At 37.7% G+C, this 18,896-nt stretch overlaps 1 protein-coding gene across 2 annotated transcripts; it reads right to left on the bottom strand.

Moving 5' to 3' along the window:
• Positions 1 to 3,564: 3,564 nt before the first annotated feature.
• On the bottom strand, positions 3,565 to 18,346 carry MED6 (mediator complex subunit 6). 2 transcript variants are annotated; one of them, XM_072427754.1, is made up of 9 exons: positions 18,264 to 18,346; positions 15,930 to 16,089; positions 14,875 to 14,966; positions 14,213 to 14,295; positions 13,365 to 13,473; positions 11,959 to 12,074; positions 8,932 to 8,959; positions 8,310 to 8,443; positions 3,565 to 3,750 (listed from the first exon to the last, which is right to left on the bottom strand). In XM_072427754.1, exons 1-8 carry the CDS (start codon positions 18,283 to 18,285, stop codon positions 8,313 to 8,315), a joined length of 741 nt encoding a protein of 246 aa, XP_072283855.1. In that variant the 5' UTR covers positions 18,286 to 18,346; the 3' UTR covers positions 3,565 to 3,750; positions 8,310 to 8,312. The 2 variants fall into 2 exon arrangements, with proteins under 2 accessions (XP_072283855.1, XP_072283854.1); XM_072427753.1 differs by lacking the exon at positions 3,565 to 3,750 and having other exon boundaries at positions 7,320 to 8,443.
• Between the last annotated feature and the right edge of the window lie 550 nt (positions 18,347 to 18,896).

Below are 18,896 nucleotides of genomic sequence, written 5' to 3'. Positions count from 1 at the left end.
TGTTAGTTACTGTATACAATCCTCACTGTGAGTTAATCACAAACAAAAAAAACTTCATGGAGCCTAAAAAATAACTTCTGGAGCAAGCTGTGATTTGATATGCAAAAAGAAACTTTTGCAGAGTTTTTCTTGGTCATTAAAGAGTTACAAGATGCTACAGATCAGCTCTTAAGATCACCCACAACCTCAGCTGTGTTTGGCAAAAGATTTCTTCTGCAAGTCATGCAAACTGCCCCTCCAAGCCTCCGTCCTGCACACAGGCTAGCAGGGAAGCTCTGTTCATATCTAGGAGTCCTCTGTATGTCTGATGTCCTTAACCCAGGGACTCCCTGCATATCATTATTCAGTCCTGCAGATATGAAGAAGCTTGCTGAACAAACCACAGGCAGTGGCGCTTACGTTTCAATAATTTTTATTAGTAGTAAAAATACACAAGTTTCAGAAACAAGCAAAAAACAGACATGAGACATTACAAAATGTCTGATCACAAATAAAGAAGATGTATATCGGTATAGCGGTATCCCCAAAAAAATGATCAGACTAAATTTTACCAAGACCCCGATTACATTTTTTTCTTTATACAAAAGGGCAGCTAACCCTTATATATATTTTGAAAAATAAGTGCTTTTAAATAGTTTTTATTATTTAAAAGGGAGACTCCTTTGGCCTATACCACCGCAGTGGAGAAGACTGAATAGAAAAGCCGCAGGCTGCACCTTCTGCACAAGCCTGATCTCAGGCATGTACAGAAGGGATTTTCCTCTGATATTAAAAAAAAAAAAAAAAAAGGTGGCAATCTCACACATGCACATTGAGATCAGCACTTTTTATTTTCAGAAGGTGCATCACCCAATCTTGCACCTGTGCAGGGCAAATTTTGGTGATGTAAAACGAAGAACCTGGAAGAAGATGGTAGTGCCATCCACATCCAGTGTCCAGTCTGAGCCAGAACAAAGGAGGAAGATGGGATGACGCGGGACTGGACTATGATAGCAGAAGGATTGACAGCTTTTTACCTATAAGGGTAGGAAAGGAAAAAATCAGGAAAAAGGGATGAGGACCAAATTTAAGAGGTATCATACAAACATATGAAGTTATAGATTAGCGATCAATTTTTGAAGTAATGAAGGGCAGCACGGTGGCTCAGTGGTTAGCACTCTGGCCTTTGCAGTGCTAGATCCCAGGTTCGAGGTTGCAGGTTCTCCCCGTGTTTGCATGGGTTTCCTCCGGGCATGGGTTTCTGCCCGGTACTCCGGGCAGTTAGGTTCTTGGCTTCTCCCCCATATTGACCTTAGATTGTGGTAATGATATATGACCATGGTAGGGACATTTAAATGTGAGCTCCTTTGAGGGACAGCTAGTGACATGACTATGGACCTTGTACAGCGCTGCATATTACGTTGGCGCTATATAAATACTGTGTAATAATAATAATTCAGGGTTCTCACACATTCATAACAGATTGATGGGTATCATGCAGAACACTAGTTAAATTTTCATTAGTAAACATATTCCAGTAACTAGTTTTTTTACACACTTTAACATTCCTATGGTCTGATGATAGGAGATCCTTCAATCCCTTGACATGTTGTTGGATTTTAATAAATAAGAGTCTGAACAAAATTAAATCTGGACTTTATACATTCTGTTTTTGATGCTTTCTTTCTTGCACACCTAGGTTGGTATTGCTGCCTGTATCCCCAATAGGGAGATTCACCTTCTCTTACTGTCCTGATCAAAGGTAATAAAAGAGGGAGTAAATGACCAAATGTTCCCATAACAATTATCTAAGAGAGAATTTCCATCACATTGGAAAGATATCCTGAAACTTCTGGGTAAGTCTAAATTAAAGGAAGTAAATGGAAATCCCCAATGCAGCAAAGGAAAAACAGATACCCTTGTATACATTAAGTAACATCAATTCATAGCTGCATAGTAGTTCATATCTCCAACAAAGTAAAGTACAAACACACAGGTGTGCTTTTGCCTCTAAGCTGTTCACACACCTGTATATGCCTTGCATTGGATGAAATCTGTGATTAGACAACCTATTGTGAGCTATTTGATCAGCTTGGTGGACAAGCTGATGGTGGACACATTCTGTGTCCTTTGGGCCTAAATGAAGCCAAAAACCTCTCACCTCTTACACCACGGTAAAAACCATATGAGAGTGGTGTTAAAACTATTTAATATAGTATATAAGTGTTGGGTCACAGCATGTACAATTGCTACAAAGAGTTGTTTTAATTACATTTGTCATATACACATTATTTATGACATATAACTTCTTTTGCTGGAGTAAACACACTTATTTGGTCCTGGAGGAAACCTGAATTTACAAAGTTTGAATATTAGAGGAAATAAAATTGGTGCGATTTGATACACTGTGTCCTTCTGAGGAAGGCTAAGGGTAAAACGCGTCAAAGCTGTGGTCGCCAACCTTTTCAGTCTCACAGACCACTAAAATTAACGGCTCCTGACCGCGCATGCGCGGGGAGCTGGGTGTTAATCAAAGGGGGAGAAAACTCCCCTGTAGCGACATCATCATGACGTAACTCGGCCCACTCTCCCGTCGCAGATCTGTGCCTGAGATTTGTACGGGGTACATGGTCCGCAGCTCTGGCTGCCACACCCCTAGCAGCCGCGCCCCGCCAGGGGGTCCTTCATCTGACCCTGCTCAGGGATACACCGGCCAGAGCCGCGGACCAACAAAACTTTCTTGCGGAGCACTGGTTGGCAACTGCTGTTTTAAAGTATCACACAAAAAAAATTAAATACATGTTTTTATCAATTTATTATATTCTTTAGATCATTCATTAGTAGGCACCTAAAAAATCCTGAATATCCGTCTGGGGGAAAGTCTTGGGTTATTAGCTTACCCAACATTGATGAGCATATTGGATAACCTCGGTGCCTCTGAGCTAAGAGCTTTCTTGTGTACATTTCCCTTACATTAACATTAAATAGGGCTCCTTATAAATCAGACATGAATAAAAATCAACCTTTTTTAATGATTATAAGATGTATTCTTCTAATATGGATTGTTTTGTTAAAATCCAATATTAGGGGAAATGTTTTATTTCATCGGTTGTAGGAGATCTATTTTATTGAATGTGATACTTTTATTGTATTTATTAATTATTGATCAGGTGCCAGTGAACACTTGGTACAATGTCAGTTTATTTCTGAGCACAGAAAAGGGCACTATACAAACAGAATGTGGACTGACAGAATAAATGTGAATCATAATGAACTGCTGCATGAGAAAAAAGCAGAATTGTCTGCAATATTTTAGCTTTGTGCTGTCTGCATTCTTTTGTGTGAATAGAACTTGTCTTACCAGAATACCACTAATGACCTGTACAGACAATAGTCTCCTGACCCCAGTAGTAAAACCCCCGACATTAGTCCAGTTAGTGTTGGTGGTAACTGATTTTTTCCAGACTCTCTTTGTATAAAATAACATGTGAATTTTTTTATCTTTTTGTGTAAAATGGCCATATTGCATAGCAATAAATAACATTACATTAGTTCCCATCTAAAGTGAAACTAAAACAAAAAAAATAAAACAGAATGGTTTATTGCAGAGGACACATGGAATATCCTTTCTTTAATGTTCACTGAGTTGTGCATATGTATATATGGTATGAATAAACTCCCTATTCATAGGAATTACATCATTCCCACCTGGTCAATCAAGGTGGCCAAAGATCCAGAACCTGGAAGAGGACCAGTTGCAGATGTCAGTGCCTGTGACAGAGTAGGAAGATGACAGGTGAGTGTAACAAAAAATTGCTACTAGGCAGGCAATTTTATTGCAGGAGGGACATTTTTCTTTTTAGGTTTAATTCTACTATATTGTACGGGTAAACTGCACTATATACAATAGATTAAGGTTAACTGTAAACTGTAATTTGCAACCGTATTGAATAATCTTAATTAATTAATATATATTAACCAACAACTATATACTATTGTAACATACCTAACTGGATATCAATTCAATCTATTTTTAGGCACGTCTTTAACCTACATAGCTGTTGGGAATTTTGAAAAAAAAGTTTACAATTATTACAATCTCTGTTAATAGGCCTATAGCAGTGGTCCCCAAATTTTTGCACGTCAACCACTAAATGCATGGACCCTGGACCACCCGTGCACAGGGAGCAGGGTGTCACTCAAAGGAGAAGAAACTTCCCCCCAGAGTGACGTCATGATGCCAGAACCTGCCTACTCTCCCATTGCGGGTCTGAGCCTGTCCAGAGACACAACCTGCCCACCGCCCTAAGCCTGCGATGTCTCTGGGAGACGTGGTCCGCAGATCTGACCGTTGTGCCCCCCCCCCCGAGCAGGATCCTTCTGACCCTGCTGGGGGGTGCACCGGCCAGAGCAACGGCCCACCTGTCAGACCGCTGTGGACCACTAGTGGGCCATGGACCGGAGGTTTGGGGACCCCTGGTCTATAGGAATGCAAATTCATTCATTAGGTTTTGCATTTCTATACAAGTATAAAGATAAGCAAAACCCACATAGACCAGGAGAAATAATACAAGCCGGCAAGAAGGAGTTTAACTGCAAATCAAATGCAGCTGTCAATGATTTCTGAAAGATCTCAGACTTATGTCAGACAGATGCCAAGGACAGATGTTAACTAACAACTTTTCAAACTTCTTTAAAGCAAACTACAAAAACATTTAAAACTAAGCAGACCCTTCCCTAGATAATGCATATATGCTTATATGGCAACTAAAAATTTGCTCATCTCTACAAGAGTCCTATCACCTTGTGGGATGTGCAGGACATCTAAAACGAAGACTTTCTGGAAAGTTGCTATCTGGCTCTTTCAGTGGCTTTCAATATACCATATGCACAGTATATGTGTCAAATACAATTTTTGAAATGCTGTAGCGTGCAAGGACTAAAGGGGTTGAGGAAGAAAAGGAGACACATTTTTGAAGTATTAGATCTGAGCTACTGATGATCTACTATACAAACAGGGCTGGATTTATACTTCCATCCCACTGTGTCTTAATAAGCCACCTTCTGACTGCATTGACAGGCTAGATCTCACAACTACATAAAGCATGCCAAGGAAGGGAGCAAGACAAGCTGAATGTGACATATTTCCTGTTTTAGAACACACAGAAAAAAATTCTGCTAGCCTGGTTCCAGATGTATGGAGCTATCTAAAAACATTATGTGTGGAGGGCTTTGGGATACCCATGGCAGCCTTGTCTATATGAAATATGCTGAATTCTGCACTGCTCTGATCTTTAGACACTTGAATGTACCCTTTATTTAGCTTTGGAAACCCCCCAAAAAGTATTGAAATGCACATGGATAATTTTCTACTTTAACCGCATGTTAAATCATTTAATCATGTTCTTCTTATTAAATATTAGGTATAATGTATTTTAAGAAGATGAAGGACATAAAAATGAACCTCACACCCAAGCATATAAGGGAGCCTTCATAGTCCAAACTTATTGGTTGTGGTAAATGCATTTTATCATTCCACAAATGAATGCTGCAAGTCATGGTTTTCGCTCTACAACTAAACTGCTTTCCTAATGTTTATGTGTCTACTGGGCCATTAAAATGAATGACTTTTTCAAGTAATAGTTGGGCAATGGAAAAATGGTGGGCTATTAACTACAAACATGAATAAAACCTTGAGCAGGGAGAAGTTCCACATGGCAGCCATAGAAAGGGCTAAGGTGTCTTTGAATTGTAGTTTGTGATTGGCAGTCTGGCTTCACCTTATCCAACGTATGTAATAGGCAGCTTGGCAGAATTGAATAAGAAATAACTAGGTCTCGAGGATCAATCGATAAGAAATAACTAAGGCTGCGTACACACGTGCAATAATTGTCGTTGGAAACTAACGATCCACGACAGATTGTTTGATAATTGTTAACAAAAAAAGTGCACAATGACGCTGATGAACGAGGAATCGCACTGGAAACGAACGACCGCCCCAGCGGATCTGATTGGGCGACGATCGTTCGCTATCTATTGTGTGTACAGTCATTCAGTGATCGTGGATTGTTCTGTAATACACTTTCTCCTGTACATATCACTTCCTGCATCGTTCAAACATTCGTATCTAGCGTGTGTACAATATTGGTGGATTATTTTTGAATGATTGTATCGTTACAGCATGTACAGAATTGTGCACAATACAATCATTCAAAATAATTGTGAATAATCGTTGATCATTCATTTTCAAACGATAATTATTGCACGAGTATACTTAGCCTTAGTCTTTTGAATTCAGCTGTAGCAGTTTATCTTTACTGGTATACACCCGTGACTTTTCAAAGCTGGTTTGTCAGCACAAGTCAGGTTCTGCTTTAAATAAAATACATAATAAAAAAACTATTTGAACTATTTGTGTGTTGTGTGTATAAACTTCCTAGCAAAAAATAATTTTAACATTCTGCTTAATTCTTTCATGACCAGACATTATTGAAGTCCAGATGCCCAGAGCAAATTTAGCAGCATCGGTATGCATCAAGCAACTTGACTATAACTCTACTGGTAACTGTATTCCTATAAAATAATAACACATGAATATTGTATTGTAATAACATAACACTAAAAAACATTAAAGAAAAAAAAAAAAAACATTCCCTCAAATGGTGCTTTGCAACACAATATGTGATCTTTTGGAAATCTTTTTAGATATGTGCAAATTATTGAATGTTTTAAGTTTAAAGCTCATCTCCAGGCAGATATTATCTCCCACCTCCTGTAAACAAAAGACTTGAGAAGACTTTACACTGGAGTGTCTTTTCACCATGGATTTATGAATAAAAAGGCCATTTTTGTTTTCATTTAATGCCAACAATAATGGGGGATAGGTGAAGCTCCACCCGCTTAAAAAAAACAAAAAAAACAAATAGGTGTACGTTTTGTTTTCATGTCTTTCTCAGGGGCCCTACCACAGCATTTTTGTATTAGAACATACCCTAATTCATATCTAAACCCCTTGAAAAATGTAGCTTTTTGCTGCTTTCTGCCTAGTGTGCTGACTGTGTAAGTTAACATTTTGTTTACTTATTCAAAGAGATGTTACATTACTCTGCTAGATTAGGTAACCTTATATTTAGCACATATAGAGGGGATTCCGGAAATGAGCACCATAGAAATTTATAATTTAACACTAATCAAGTACTTTTTTTTTCAAGGTTAATCAATTTTCAATGTTGAATACATTTTTTTATCAGTTTTCCTCTACTTTCTGTCTCTGTGATAACCAGAAAGGAAATAGTAGTGGGGTAGGAGCAGTAGTCACTAGGAGAGGAAGACAAAGGCAGTTAAACAAACATTTTTTAATTCCTCCAAAACATGTAATTACTCCAATAAACACAACTAAATAACATAAGCATAAGACAACATAAGCATAATGTTACTGCACTATTCTTTTTACAGGATTAAGGCATAGTGCTGAGTAGTGCTTATCAATGGTCAAGCAAACGAGATGGTAACTGATGTGGACACTTTAATAAATGTAACTTTGCCTATTAAGCTTACATAAGGTTGAAGACTCCTCCACATGACTGTTCACTTGACTCAGGGCTAAAAAAAAGCATTCTGGGAGAAAAGATAGAAGGTTGAATTTCCTCCTGTAACCCATACCTGATTGTATTGGATATTTCCTTGAGTTTAACAGAGAAATTGGGCAGCAGGAAAAAGTATCCCCAGGGAAGAAGTTGGCGATTTTGATATAAAGAGAACCATTCAGGACACTTAATTTAATAGTGTAAAGCCTGCACTAATTTTAGGTATAGTAAAGCATTTTAAGGCTTTTTCAGAAGAACATATCACAAAATATGTTAACTTTGATATTACTAGCCTAATGTAGATTACCGATTTATAGTTTGCTTAAAAAACACACACACACACACACACACACACACACACATTTTATTGGCACTGCCCAAAAATACAGCAGCAGAGTCAACATTCATACAAAGAGAACACTGACCATGTACAGATCTATTTACATATTTCAGATTACCTAGGACTGCATGATGCAGCCAGTTTCACAGAACATAAAGGAATTTCCTCATCCAGAGAATGATGTCAGTACAGGTCACTGATGTGGGTGCTTATATGCTGTCTTTAGCCACAAATTGCCAGGAAAGGTCCTGCACATATTATGCATTACAACCATAGAACAGTGAAGGCAGCAGTGTGTTAGTTGTCTGTTGCTGGAATGAACCTCAGCCTTTTGTGACACTAAGTACACAAGGTGTCAAACTGCAAGATTTACTTGATAAATCCACGGAGAGGACTGAAGTTACCTTCTATTGTAACCTCATTCTTTTCTCTGGTGGACCTTTGGGAGTTGCTCCTTGAGAAGGCTTCACTGGTTCTTTTTCTTCTTGTTTTACCACTACTTCAGCTGGAGGTTCTTGTTCTTTTTTTATTTGTTCAACTAGAAACAAAGAAAATGAGAATAACTTGGAGTAAGTGACTAACGTACAAAATACTGATCTACATGGCAATAGTACAAAGTTTAAAAAATCTTTTAAGGGCTTGTGCACATGAAAAGAATTGTTTTACTTCTAAATAATTTTGCACCTGATAAAATGATCATATCTGGAGTGAATGCAAAGTAAAATCTACCTCTGACCAATAACAACCAGACAATTTTCCCTATCTGCTAATTTAAAAGGAAATTCAACTGTTTAGCAAAAATGGAATGAAAGTGCACATGTATAGCATAAACAATTATTTTGATTAGTAGAGGCAAAATCTTGCATACAAAGTGTATATGTATTGAGATTTTCACTCAATCGATCACTAATCAGAATATTAATCTGATTGGTCAGTGGAGTGCAAATTGGTGGATCTGCTCCTGTGTACTAGGCTTTAGGGCAGCCCGATATTCTGCTATGTGTTAAACACAGAAAAACAACTTACCTGGGAGTGGTTTCTCACCCGGTTTTTGCTGCAATATAAAAACAAACAAAAAAAATAAGAAAAATAACAATAATCAATACTTCCTATGTTGTGCACTGAAATACAGTTTCCTGTGCAATGATTGTTCAGTATTTTCTCTTTTCTAGACAGATAGATATGAAATATATGAAAGAAAATGTGAAATATAGGAGAGGCTGAAGTGAGAGACCAAGGCCATTGTTATTTATATCATGAAAGTCTGATATTGTCTTAAAGACCTGCCTCTTCTTTTTGCCTTTTTCCCATAGGATAAATCATGTGTTCCTAGGCCAACTGAAATATGCATACCCAGATGTAATTAATGGTGTCCAGGATATATTGCACTGATGTTATTCATCAAATGCAAAAAACATTGCCAATCCACACCAAAAAAGGAGAAAAAAAAACATATCCAACTTCCAGAAAAAAACATATTAGTTTATAAAACATGCAGACTGCATAGTGGTGGTGCATTTCCAATCTTCTTATCTCAATACAAGTCTATGAGATACAGTCTTCCTCACTGAAAACAATGGGTTCTGTGCAATCATTAGCTACATAAAACATTATTGTTTCTGATCAGCAAAGGCTGTGGAAACTCTGAAACATACCAACTGAATAAAGGGCTGTTTTTAAGATGTATTCCAGAATCCCAGAAATGTAGAAACATATGTATAATGAATATTATGTACTGAGTCCAAAAATTTAATGTGTTTTTGGGCTCCATAGAATCTCTTATGTGGCGTAAAAAAAGTATGCGAGGAGCTGTTAACTGCTCGGCTCTGTCCCACTCCATTCAGGTATGGCATAAATTTAGCAATCACCTGAACATAACCTCACCTCATAATCCTCTAACCCCACTCTGGCATAATCCGGACTTTCCGCCGGGCCTATGCCCAGCAAATTTTAACTGGTGGATTTCCAAGGGTTTTAGAAGGGTAAAAGATTTGTTAGATATTCGTGCACTGTTTACATGGGACCATTTGTCTAGTGCATTTGAAATTCCTCCAAAGGAACATTTCCGCTATAGACAGTTGACCTCATATATCAACAGGATAATTAAAGAGGCTCCGAGACCTATGCAATCTTCTGCATTTGAAAGCACGTGCTCCTCCATAGCCTCCACCAAAGGGCAAATTTCTGTGATTTATGCAGCCCTAGTTGTTCCTAATGGTAAACTGCAGTATATGCAGGATTGGGAATCCGAACTGGGCACCGCTTGGGATTTGGAAGAATGGCGGGATATGGTTTACTCCCTTTCAAAAGTATCATTGAACTCTGCGGTGGTAGAAGCTAACTACAAGGTGGCGCTTCGATGGTATCTCACTCCAGCTAGATTAGCAAAAATGTTCCCCTTGACCTCTCTCTTATGTTTTCGAGGCTGCGATGCTAGGGGCTCCATGCTGCATATTTGGTGGGCATGTCCGATTGCCAGGGTGTATTGGGACGAGGTATTTAATCTGATCTCCAAAATTTCACAGCATTCGATTCGTAGTACTGTGGAAGCGGCTCTATTTAGTAAGCTTGAGGTGGCCCTTCCCAGACCCACACTGAAATTGATTAGATTGATATTATTGGCGGGCAGAATTTCACTGGCCAAAGCTTGGAAGTTGCCCAGGATATCTTTGGATCCTATTTTCACAAAACTGAATTGGATTATGGTTAATGATAAACTGACCCATACCCTAAAGAATTCCTTGGGCAAATTCGACGAAATTTGGGAACCTTGGATAGTGTTTAATAATTCATAGTTATTGGCTTAGGAAGCCTGGGTATAGTGCATTAATGATGTGTGCTTTTTCTACTTCCTCTACCTTTCCTCTCCCCTCTCCTTGTGGTTTTTAGTGTTTATGTTTGTTCTTAATATTTAATGTATACACATGTGATCTGTACACTCAATGTTCAGGCTTGGTTTATTAATGCTTTGTTTTTTGCTGGTGTTTTTTTTGGGATGGTATGGTATTCATTCAGCTGATTATAATGTGTTTTTCGTTTCTTACCTGGATGCAGCAAGTGACGGGGTTTGAACATTGGTTGTGGTGAAAAAATTTTAAATGTATGCAAATATATATTGTGTTCTGTCTCATAGAATTATTTTACTTTGTTTTTCTTTTTTTGTTTGTTATAACTTTTTGTTTTGTAAAACTTAAAATTCAATAAACATATTGAAATACAAAAATTAAATGTGTAAATAAATGTAACTTAATGTTATGTTTATAACAAGCTTCCCATGATTCAAAACAGGTTCCTTACAACCTGGTGGCTGACTAGGGGTGACAGAATACCACTGCACAACTAGAGTGGATGACCAGAAATAATAGCCATAACAGAACTTCAAAGAGTTTACTATGCTAATACACTATTAAAGTAGTACACGCTGTAACGTTTTTTTTAAGGAATGTTTGTACACCCTTCCAATGGGTCTCCTAAGTGTTCCCAGCTATTAGAATATTTGTCCCTAGTAAGTTGGTGCCACTAATCTGCGCATGGAGCCACCCTACTGCACCATTTCTATAGAGCATTTGTTTCTCTGTAGAAATCCAAGGTATAGTGTACGATAAGCATGGTACTATTACCCCCAACAACAGACAAGATATACAAAAGTCAACTTTAGGCAGCAGCATTAGGAACAAGAGCTGATGGGAGGAAATAATTTTACCACACAGGCCCGCTGGGAAGGGCAAATGTCCTTTACTGAAACCAAGATAGTCTATATACTAAACAGTTCATGTTGCACTGCAATAAACTTAGCCTTTTCAATAAATAAAAATCATAGAATTCAGATTTATGTTATATAATCCACCACTGATTTTTCTAAATATTAAAAAATTTACCAAAAAAAATCACTAGAAATTTCACAAGGATGGCATAACAGATTTTTACTGTTTACATTATTTCAGTTATATCTAGGACAGATTTAAAATAATTTTCTGAGGGTAAAGGAAATCTGGCTAGAGTTATATTACATGTGCAACACAATTACTTTCTTAGTCCACCCAGGACATTTACCTGAATAAATTTTGGTGGAAACTTTTGCCTGAGTTCAAGTAGCAACGCATCCACCCTCTGTCTCTGGAAGAAGGAGCTGGCCTCCTCCTTCTTTTTAGCTTTTGGTTTGGCCTTGTCTGGAAATACAAAAAGAAAATCATTTATTTTAAAGAAACAGACTGTTGTACATTCTAAATACTGAAACTATGACTTTTTAAGTTTAAGATAAAAGAGCCAGTTTACACAAAATAAAAGAGACTGTAAGATAAACAACTGTTTTTTAATTTTTTTTTGTTTCAGAGCCAATTTGCATTGGCAAAAATACTTAGTAAATCCCAACGCAGGCCTGCTTTTAAATGTACCTATGCATGTAAAAAAATTGTAGGTCTAAATATACAGAAACAATCCCAAAACAATAAAATGTGGAAAACCACAGTTAAAGGAAGCCTGTACTGAGAAAACTTGAGGGCTGTCATTTCTTGCTTTTTCCTAAACATGCTTAGCAAAACACAGTATCAAAGCCTTTGGGCAAGCACCTATGGTATTATAAATAGCAGCCTACATATATCCTAAGTAAAGGATTCCCTTTCTAAGTGAGTTTTCACCTAATCCATCAAGGCAATGCATACATTACACAGCTGTTACCATTAGGATCTGTGCCACAAGACCTCCTCCTTGAGATAAAGAGATGAACTGGCATTCTCAGACTACGAGCTTGCACTGGCATGACCAATGTCATTTGGAATTAATTGAAAGATACATTATACTCCCATCTGACCTGCTTCAAATGGGTTCTACGTTCCCATAGATTAGCATGGGAATGAAAAACCAATCTTACTAAAGAAGTGGAAGTTCTTTTCTTTCACCTGTTTTAAGTGAATGAGAAATGAAAACAAAAGAGGATTTCCTGCACATGACTATCGCTAAGGTAAGTGAAAACCCACTTCAGAAAATGAACAGACACTTTTTCTTTAAAGTAAAACAACCTCAAGTTGTGAATAATATTTCCGTATCCCAAGCAAATAAGGGTAAGCCATGTTTTACTTTAAACGAAGAATAGACTAATTAGCCCATTCATTAGGCATTATCCTGATAACTGAATAAAATAAGGCTTCAATTTTGTTTACCAGGACAAAGAGCACATCCAATTTAAAACAAGTCAACCAACTTTATTTAATTATTTTTCTGACAAGGTAAAACTGAAAAAAGAGAAAATCTGGCTGCTGTGGAATACTGAACATATATATATATATATATATATATATATATATATATATACATATACATATACATACACACACACACACACGGTATTACTGAAAGGCTGCAAAGTGCTCTGTTACTGTATGGTATTTGTAATCCAGCTACCTGGAAGTAATTAGAACCTTATCAAAAAATAGGAATGGGAACAGTAGGTCTTTACATACCTCGCTCTTCCTGGTCTTTGAAATGCCACCAGTAGCCTTTAGAAGGATGGTAGCGGCAGTAAGACATGGCTTCATCAAATGCAGATTGGATCCCGTGAACTGCAGTTAGCTAAAACATCAAAGGGGATGTTAGTTTGCAGCCAAACATAAAAATATATAGCAAACAAAGCTTTAATTCCGAGGGTATACCCCCATATTATAGAATAGTATTCGCTTAAATACACAGTTCAACTTTATCACATTTTCAGACAAACTGCTGCATATATATTTATTTCCCAATATATTTAAAAGAAGCTTGTACAGAGAAATTCAGTGTGCCATCACTGACCTCCTATTAAAATACAAACTGCCTATTTCTGGCTTCATTACAGTGGCGAGGAATTTGTAAGTGGATTAGACAGTGAAAAGAATGTCAGGATGCCTAAAATGTATACTTGTTCAGGGCCAGTGACTGAAGGTTATAACGCCAAACTGTTCAGAATAATAAAAATCAGGTAACAAGTATTTTTATAGAAGCAATTGAAAGCTTAATTAAAATATTTAATAACGTTGACAGCATTTAAGATTTTATTTCAGGGGTATAGTGTAGAATTTCAGGAGTAAGTATAGAAAACCTTTTTGGGGTACAGTTGGGAAAGGTTAAACCTCAGTTTATTTTTTTTGGATATCTATGTGTACCATTGGAAAAAGTGTTTTGTCCAATTTCTGTCCAAGAGGCCTAAGGGAAAGTTAGAGGAAATCTGAGGTTCCACTTTGAACAGTTTGTAGTGTAAATATTTTATAGTACCTATTTTGAGATCTAGTATCTATGAAAAGTCTGAAGGCTAAAAAAGGTTCATGAAACTTACAACTCTGGAATTGATAACTGATCCCAAATCTGGAGCCTGGTAGATCACTCCTGCAATGATGTAATAATCAGCCAGAGGTATAGCTGTGAAAAAAAAATAATGGATTATACTGATGTTGCAGAAATCAAACAGAATGAAATTATTTTTTTATACAGGCATCATTTTATTTGCTAAAACTGCTGTAGCATTCCCTCCGTAAAAGAATAGCTGATCAATGCTTGATTAGAGGTGCCATCATCACAACCAATAAAGTGCAAATTTTGAATTTGTACTATTAAACTACCACCTACACAATGCAATATGCTGTAATAGATATCACATTGTGACATTCTTCCCACTGACCACCACACTAATGTACAGTGAGCTGTGGATTTAGTAATTATAGCCAAGGCTCCCTGGAGATCTAAAACTTATTTTAAGCCCCCCATTCCATTTTAAAAAGAACAAGAAATACTGCTATACAGCCTGGGGAGTGAGATCAGAACTCACAATGTCACATTCTCTCCAGCTAAACAAAGGGTTCCTTGTGAAAAGACCTCCACTTTTCTCTCTTCTTGTTTTTTACAGATCAGCCATATAAAAACATAAATGATGTCTTCTAAAGAAGGAACAATAAGTAAATGCTATACGGAGACAACAAATATACAGAATGCTGTACTCACCCTGTGTAGGGGACTGCCTCTGTTGTTTTCTTATGATGAACAAAATAGGCTCTTGTGCATGTAACAAGATATATTCCACTCCAACCATCTGACTAAAACACAGATACAAAAGAAATGAGAAACAGAAGCAACATGGGTCAAAGGTAAGCCTCTTGTAAAAATCACACTAATAGGTATATACAGTAGCAGCCAAACATGCATTGACCTTACCCTGCATTGCAGTGTGCTGCAAGGAGAAATAAGCATCATATGCTATTTAGGTGTGTGTACATTGGAAGGACATTTATGTTATATCTGCTTTAACTTAACACGAGTTAGCATACCACAGTGGCCTGAATGGCTTTTTAAGTCACCGAAAAACATGAGCAGAGCTAAGTGGCTTTGATAAGGTAGGAATCCCTGCTGCAAAGTAAGAATCCCTGCTGCAAGGTAAGAATCCCTGCTGCAAGGTAAGAATCCCTGCTGCAAGGTAAGAATCCCTGCTGCAAGGTAAGAATCCCTGCTTATCGGGCGATAAAAATCTGACGTGTGTACGTAGCTTTAGTCTAAATGTTTAGAATGGCACAACAATTGTGAGGAAACTGTAAAGTAAACACTGTGGGGACCTGGGGCAAGCAGATACTGAAATCTACTTTTCATTATAAATGAGCTTCTTATTTGAAGTTTAGATACTGTTTATGTTGTTTACCAGTTTGGAATAAGTTACAATAGTCATTTGCACGTTTACTCTCCTCCATATATAGCCTTTGCAGCGCTAGGTTCGCAGGTTCAAATCTCAGCCAGGACGCTATCTGCATGGAGTTTGCAGGTTCCCCCTGTGTTTGCATGGGTTTCCACAGCGCTGTACATTAAATTACTGCTATTGAAACGCATGTGCCTGAAAGAGGAGAGAATGTCAGATTCCCTGTTTTATAAATAAAGCCCCATGAGTTCAACTATTTGGCGCTTTAATAATGGTCTTTGTATGTTCCAAAATACTGGCAGGCACACATGCCGGATTACACAAATACCTACATTACATTTACTTCCAGCACATAAAATACAACTCTACGTACTTCAGATGGTCCAGTGTCAGCCTCTGCATTTTAACCACTTCATTATTGCACGTCCTATCATAGAAAGGGTTGCTTCTTTCTGAGAAATAATCGAGGACAGTCTGATTGTTCAATATAGGGATCCATGAGCTGTCAACCCAGGAAATCCCCAGCAAATTATCTACAAATAAGAAAAAAAATCACAAATGTTAGAATTGTCTTTGTATCTTTACAATATGCAAAATATGAAAGCAGAAATTAATAGTTATTAATAATAAACACTAATTATAGAACACCAACATATTACACAGGACTGTACATTAAATAGGAATTGCAAATGACAGACGGTGATACAAGAGGAGAGGAACCTGTCCAGAAGAGCTTACAATCTAAGAGTCTATTTTGGAATTTATCGTTTGTTAAAGTTGAAGTTCACTGAAAAAAAAAATCTTTCATGTACATTGAAAAACTCAAATCAGACACAGCAAAAAATAGTGACATAAGGCAATAAAAAAAAAAAAAAACATACTTACGAGTCTTTTGGAGTACAGCTACATGTTTCTTGCTGCCATAGCTGCGCTGGCATTACTAACATTCCACGTTGCCATCTTGGGCACCAGCCATCACTTTGTAGTTTTCATACCTGGCCCAGTGTTCAGCCCAGAACATTTTTCAAGCTGGGTGGCAAGAAATTGTAGGCGGGTGGCAGCCCCTGTATTGTGACCTAATCTATAAACAGGCGGGGGGTTACTGAAAAGTGCCAGGTGGTGCACCCAGCTAATAGGGTCTGGGGAGAACACTGCTGGCCCCTGGTAATGTGCTGCTAGATCTCGTACATTTATAGAACAAGATCTAGTCACACTGTTTACTAGTTGTCACCATATCTTCTAGGTAGGAGCAAAATGTGGGACGTGTGACGTGTATCCCAGGAGGCTGCAGGTGGGGATGTCATTCTCACCTATTATTATTATTATTATTAATATTAATATTATACAAACATTTATATAGTGCCAACATATTATGCGGCACTGTACATTAAAGTATATCTAAACTCAGAAATTTCACTTTACATAAAAGGTTAGACAACCCTTTTATGTTAGGTAAAAATTCTGTGTTTTTTAAGTGCAACCACCCTCCAGAATGAATAGGAGCACAAAGCCTCACTTGGGCATACGCAGAAGAAGCCTTTTCATGCAAAGAGAAAAATTTGCCGATCTCAAGCATGCAAAGGGAGATCGCAAGTTTGTTTTTCATCCTACATCACCCGATCTCATGCCTGGGTTGGGTGACGTAGGAAGAAAAACACAGAGGAAGAGGAGAAGATGGTGGCGCCCGCAGCTCAGGCTCCGGAATAACGCGGGCCCAGATGCAAATGACACCCTTCGGATGCATCGGACTGCCCTGCGGGATTGAAGGTAGGTGTTTTTTTTTTTGTTTTTTTTTTATAGGCAGTTTTTAGTTTAGTTCCTCTTTAAATAGGACAATATGAGATCTAACGTATGAATTTGGTGAAGGGTTTCCATGTATGGCGTATACTTACCTATTATAGGTACACAGTAGATATAATAGGACTTTCCTCCACTTACCAATATTCAGTGACATTAAAAATGGAAAAAAATCTCCACTGATGTCATAGGAGACTCTCTAATTTATCGAATAAAATCTTTGTGTGTTACAGGTGTCTCCAGGTAAAATCCTTTTTACATTGGTGGGGAAAAGTGACATATTTATTGCTGTTTACTCATTGAAAAGTTTTATTACTCCTCTAAACCGCTATCTCAAAAATAGGTGTCCTATCCAATTACAACGCCTGTTTCCAGCACAAGGGCCTTTAAGGGAAAATATTCTATATTTTGGAGAATTTTCTCACATTTCCTGTTCATGTCTTGGACAGGAAGCGAAAGGGAAATTTCCACGATGGCAAATAATAAACAGGCCAAGATTGAACCCTTTCCTATTGTATTTAAACTAAAATTATAAATTGTTTTGGCCTTACATACACTTGAACCATGGGACATGAAATGGGGAGGATAAGACACAGCACAGACATCCAGCATATAAATCTATGGGGATCCAGGTCTGAAAATGATAACCATCATCTGCAATGATCATATAGTATTATAAATGAGTTTCCTCTTGTTTATATTTTTAAAAACAGTGACAACACAACTCTGCTCCAGCGTTCATTTCATCCCAACCTGCCCATCAGACAATAAATGGGGAATCCTGGGACTGGCACTCAATACCAGCACACAGAGCCACACGCTGCATTCTCCTCTTATGTCCACAAATAAAAATGTATTGATTTAATTTATTATCGTCTGTATTATAGTTAAAAAGAGAAGAGTATCTTACCTCTAATATCCACCGCCGCCATGCTGAAACGCACAAACACTTCCGGATATTGACTAGAAACAGACTCGGTTCTTTCAATTGTATTTCCGGTGACACGGCGGCCATCTTGTCGGAGATCTTTTACCCTTGTAATACATGTAAACCTACTACGTCATTGGCAGGCTAGGTAACAGGAAGCAGCGGACACAAACTAGAGCCTTTTTTAACCTCTAGTGTTTGAATGCACTCTTAGTCACACAAGCGCATCTAAGTTCACATGTAGGATGGAAGGACTGTAGAAGTATAGCGCCATCTAGAGAGCGGAGGACGTTAATTTTCAATGAAATAATAGTAAATGAAAAGTATAAAACAAAATTATTTACACTTTTCAATAACAATTATTTTTTTGGGTCAAAGTCAGTTCAAAATAAAAGCTTTATATTTTAAAGTAGATGTAAATTTGCATTCCAGTCTGCATACCTATCTTCAATTCAGCGCGTTGTGCTGCCCTCTTCCTTCTCTTCTTCTGGACACTGGCATCTTGATTGGCAGTGCCATGATGAGTAAATTCATCCAGCACATGCACAGCTCAGTTTTGACACCAGAAACCTTTAGCAATCAGGCAGGTAACATCGCCTGTTCCTTTTTGCAATA

Source organism: Pyxicephalus adspersus, chromosome 12, assembly GCF_032062135.1.
Source record: "Pyxicephalus adspersus chromosome 12, UCB_Pads_2.0, whole genome shotgun sequence".
Classification (NCBI taxonomy): Eukaryota; Metazoa; Chordata; class Amphibia; order Anura; family Pyxicephalidae; genus Pyxicephalus; species Pyxicephalus adspersus.
Note: the sequence above shows the minus strand (reverse complement) of the source record. Positions and strands in the feature narration are given on the sequence as shown.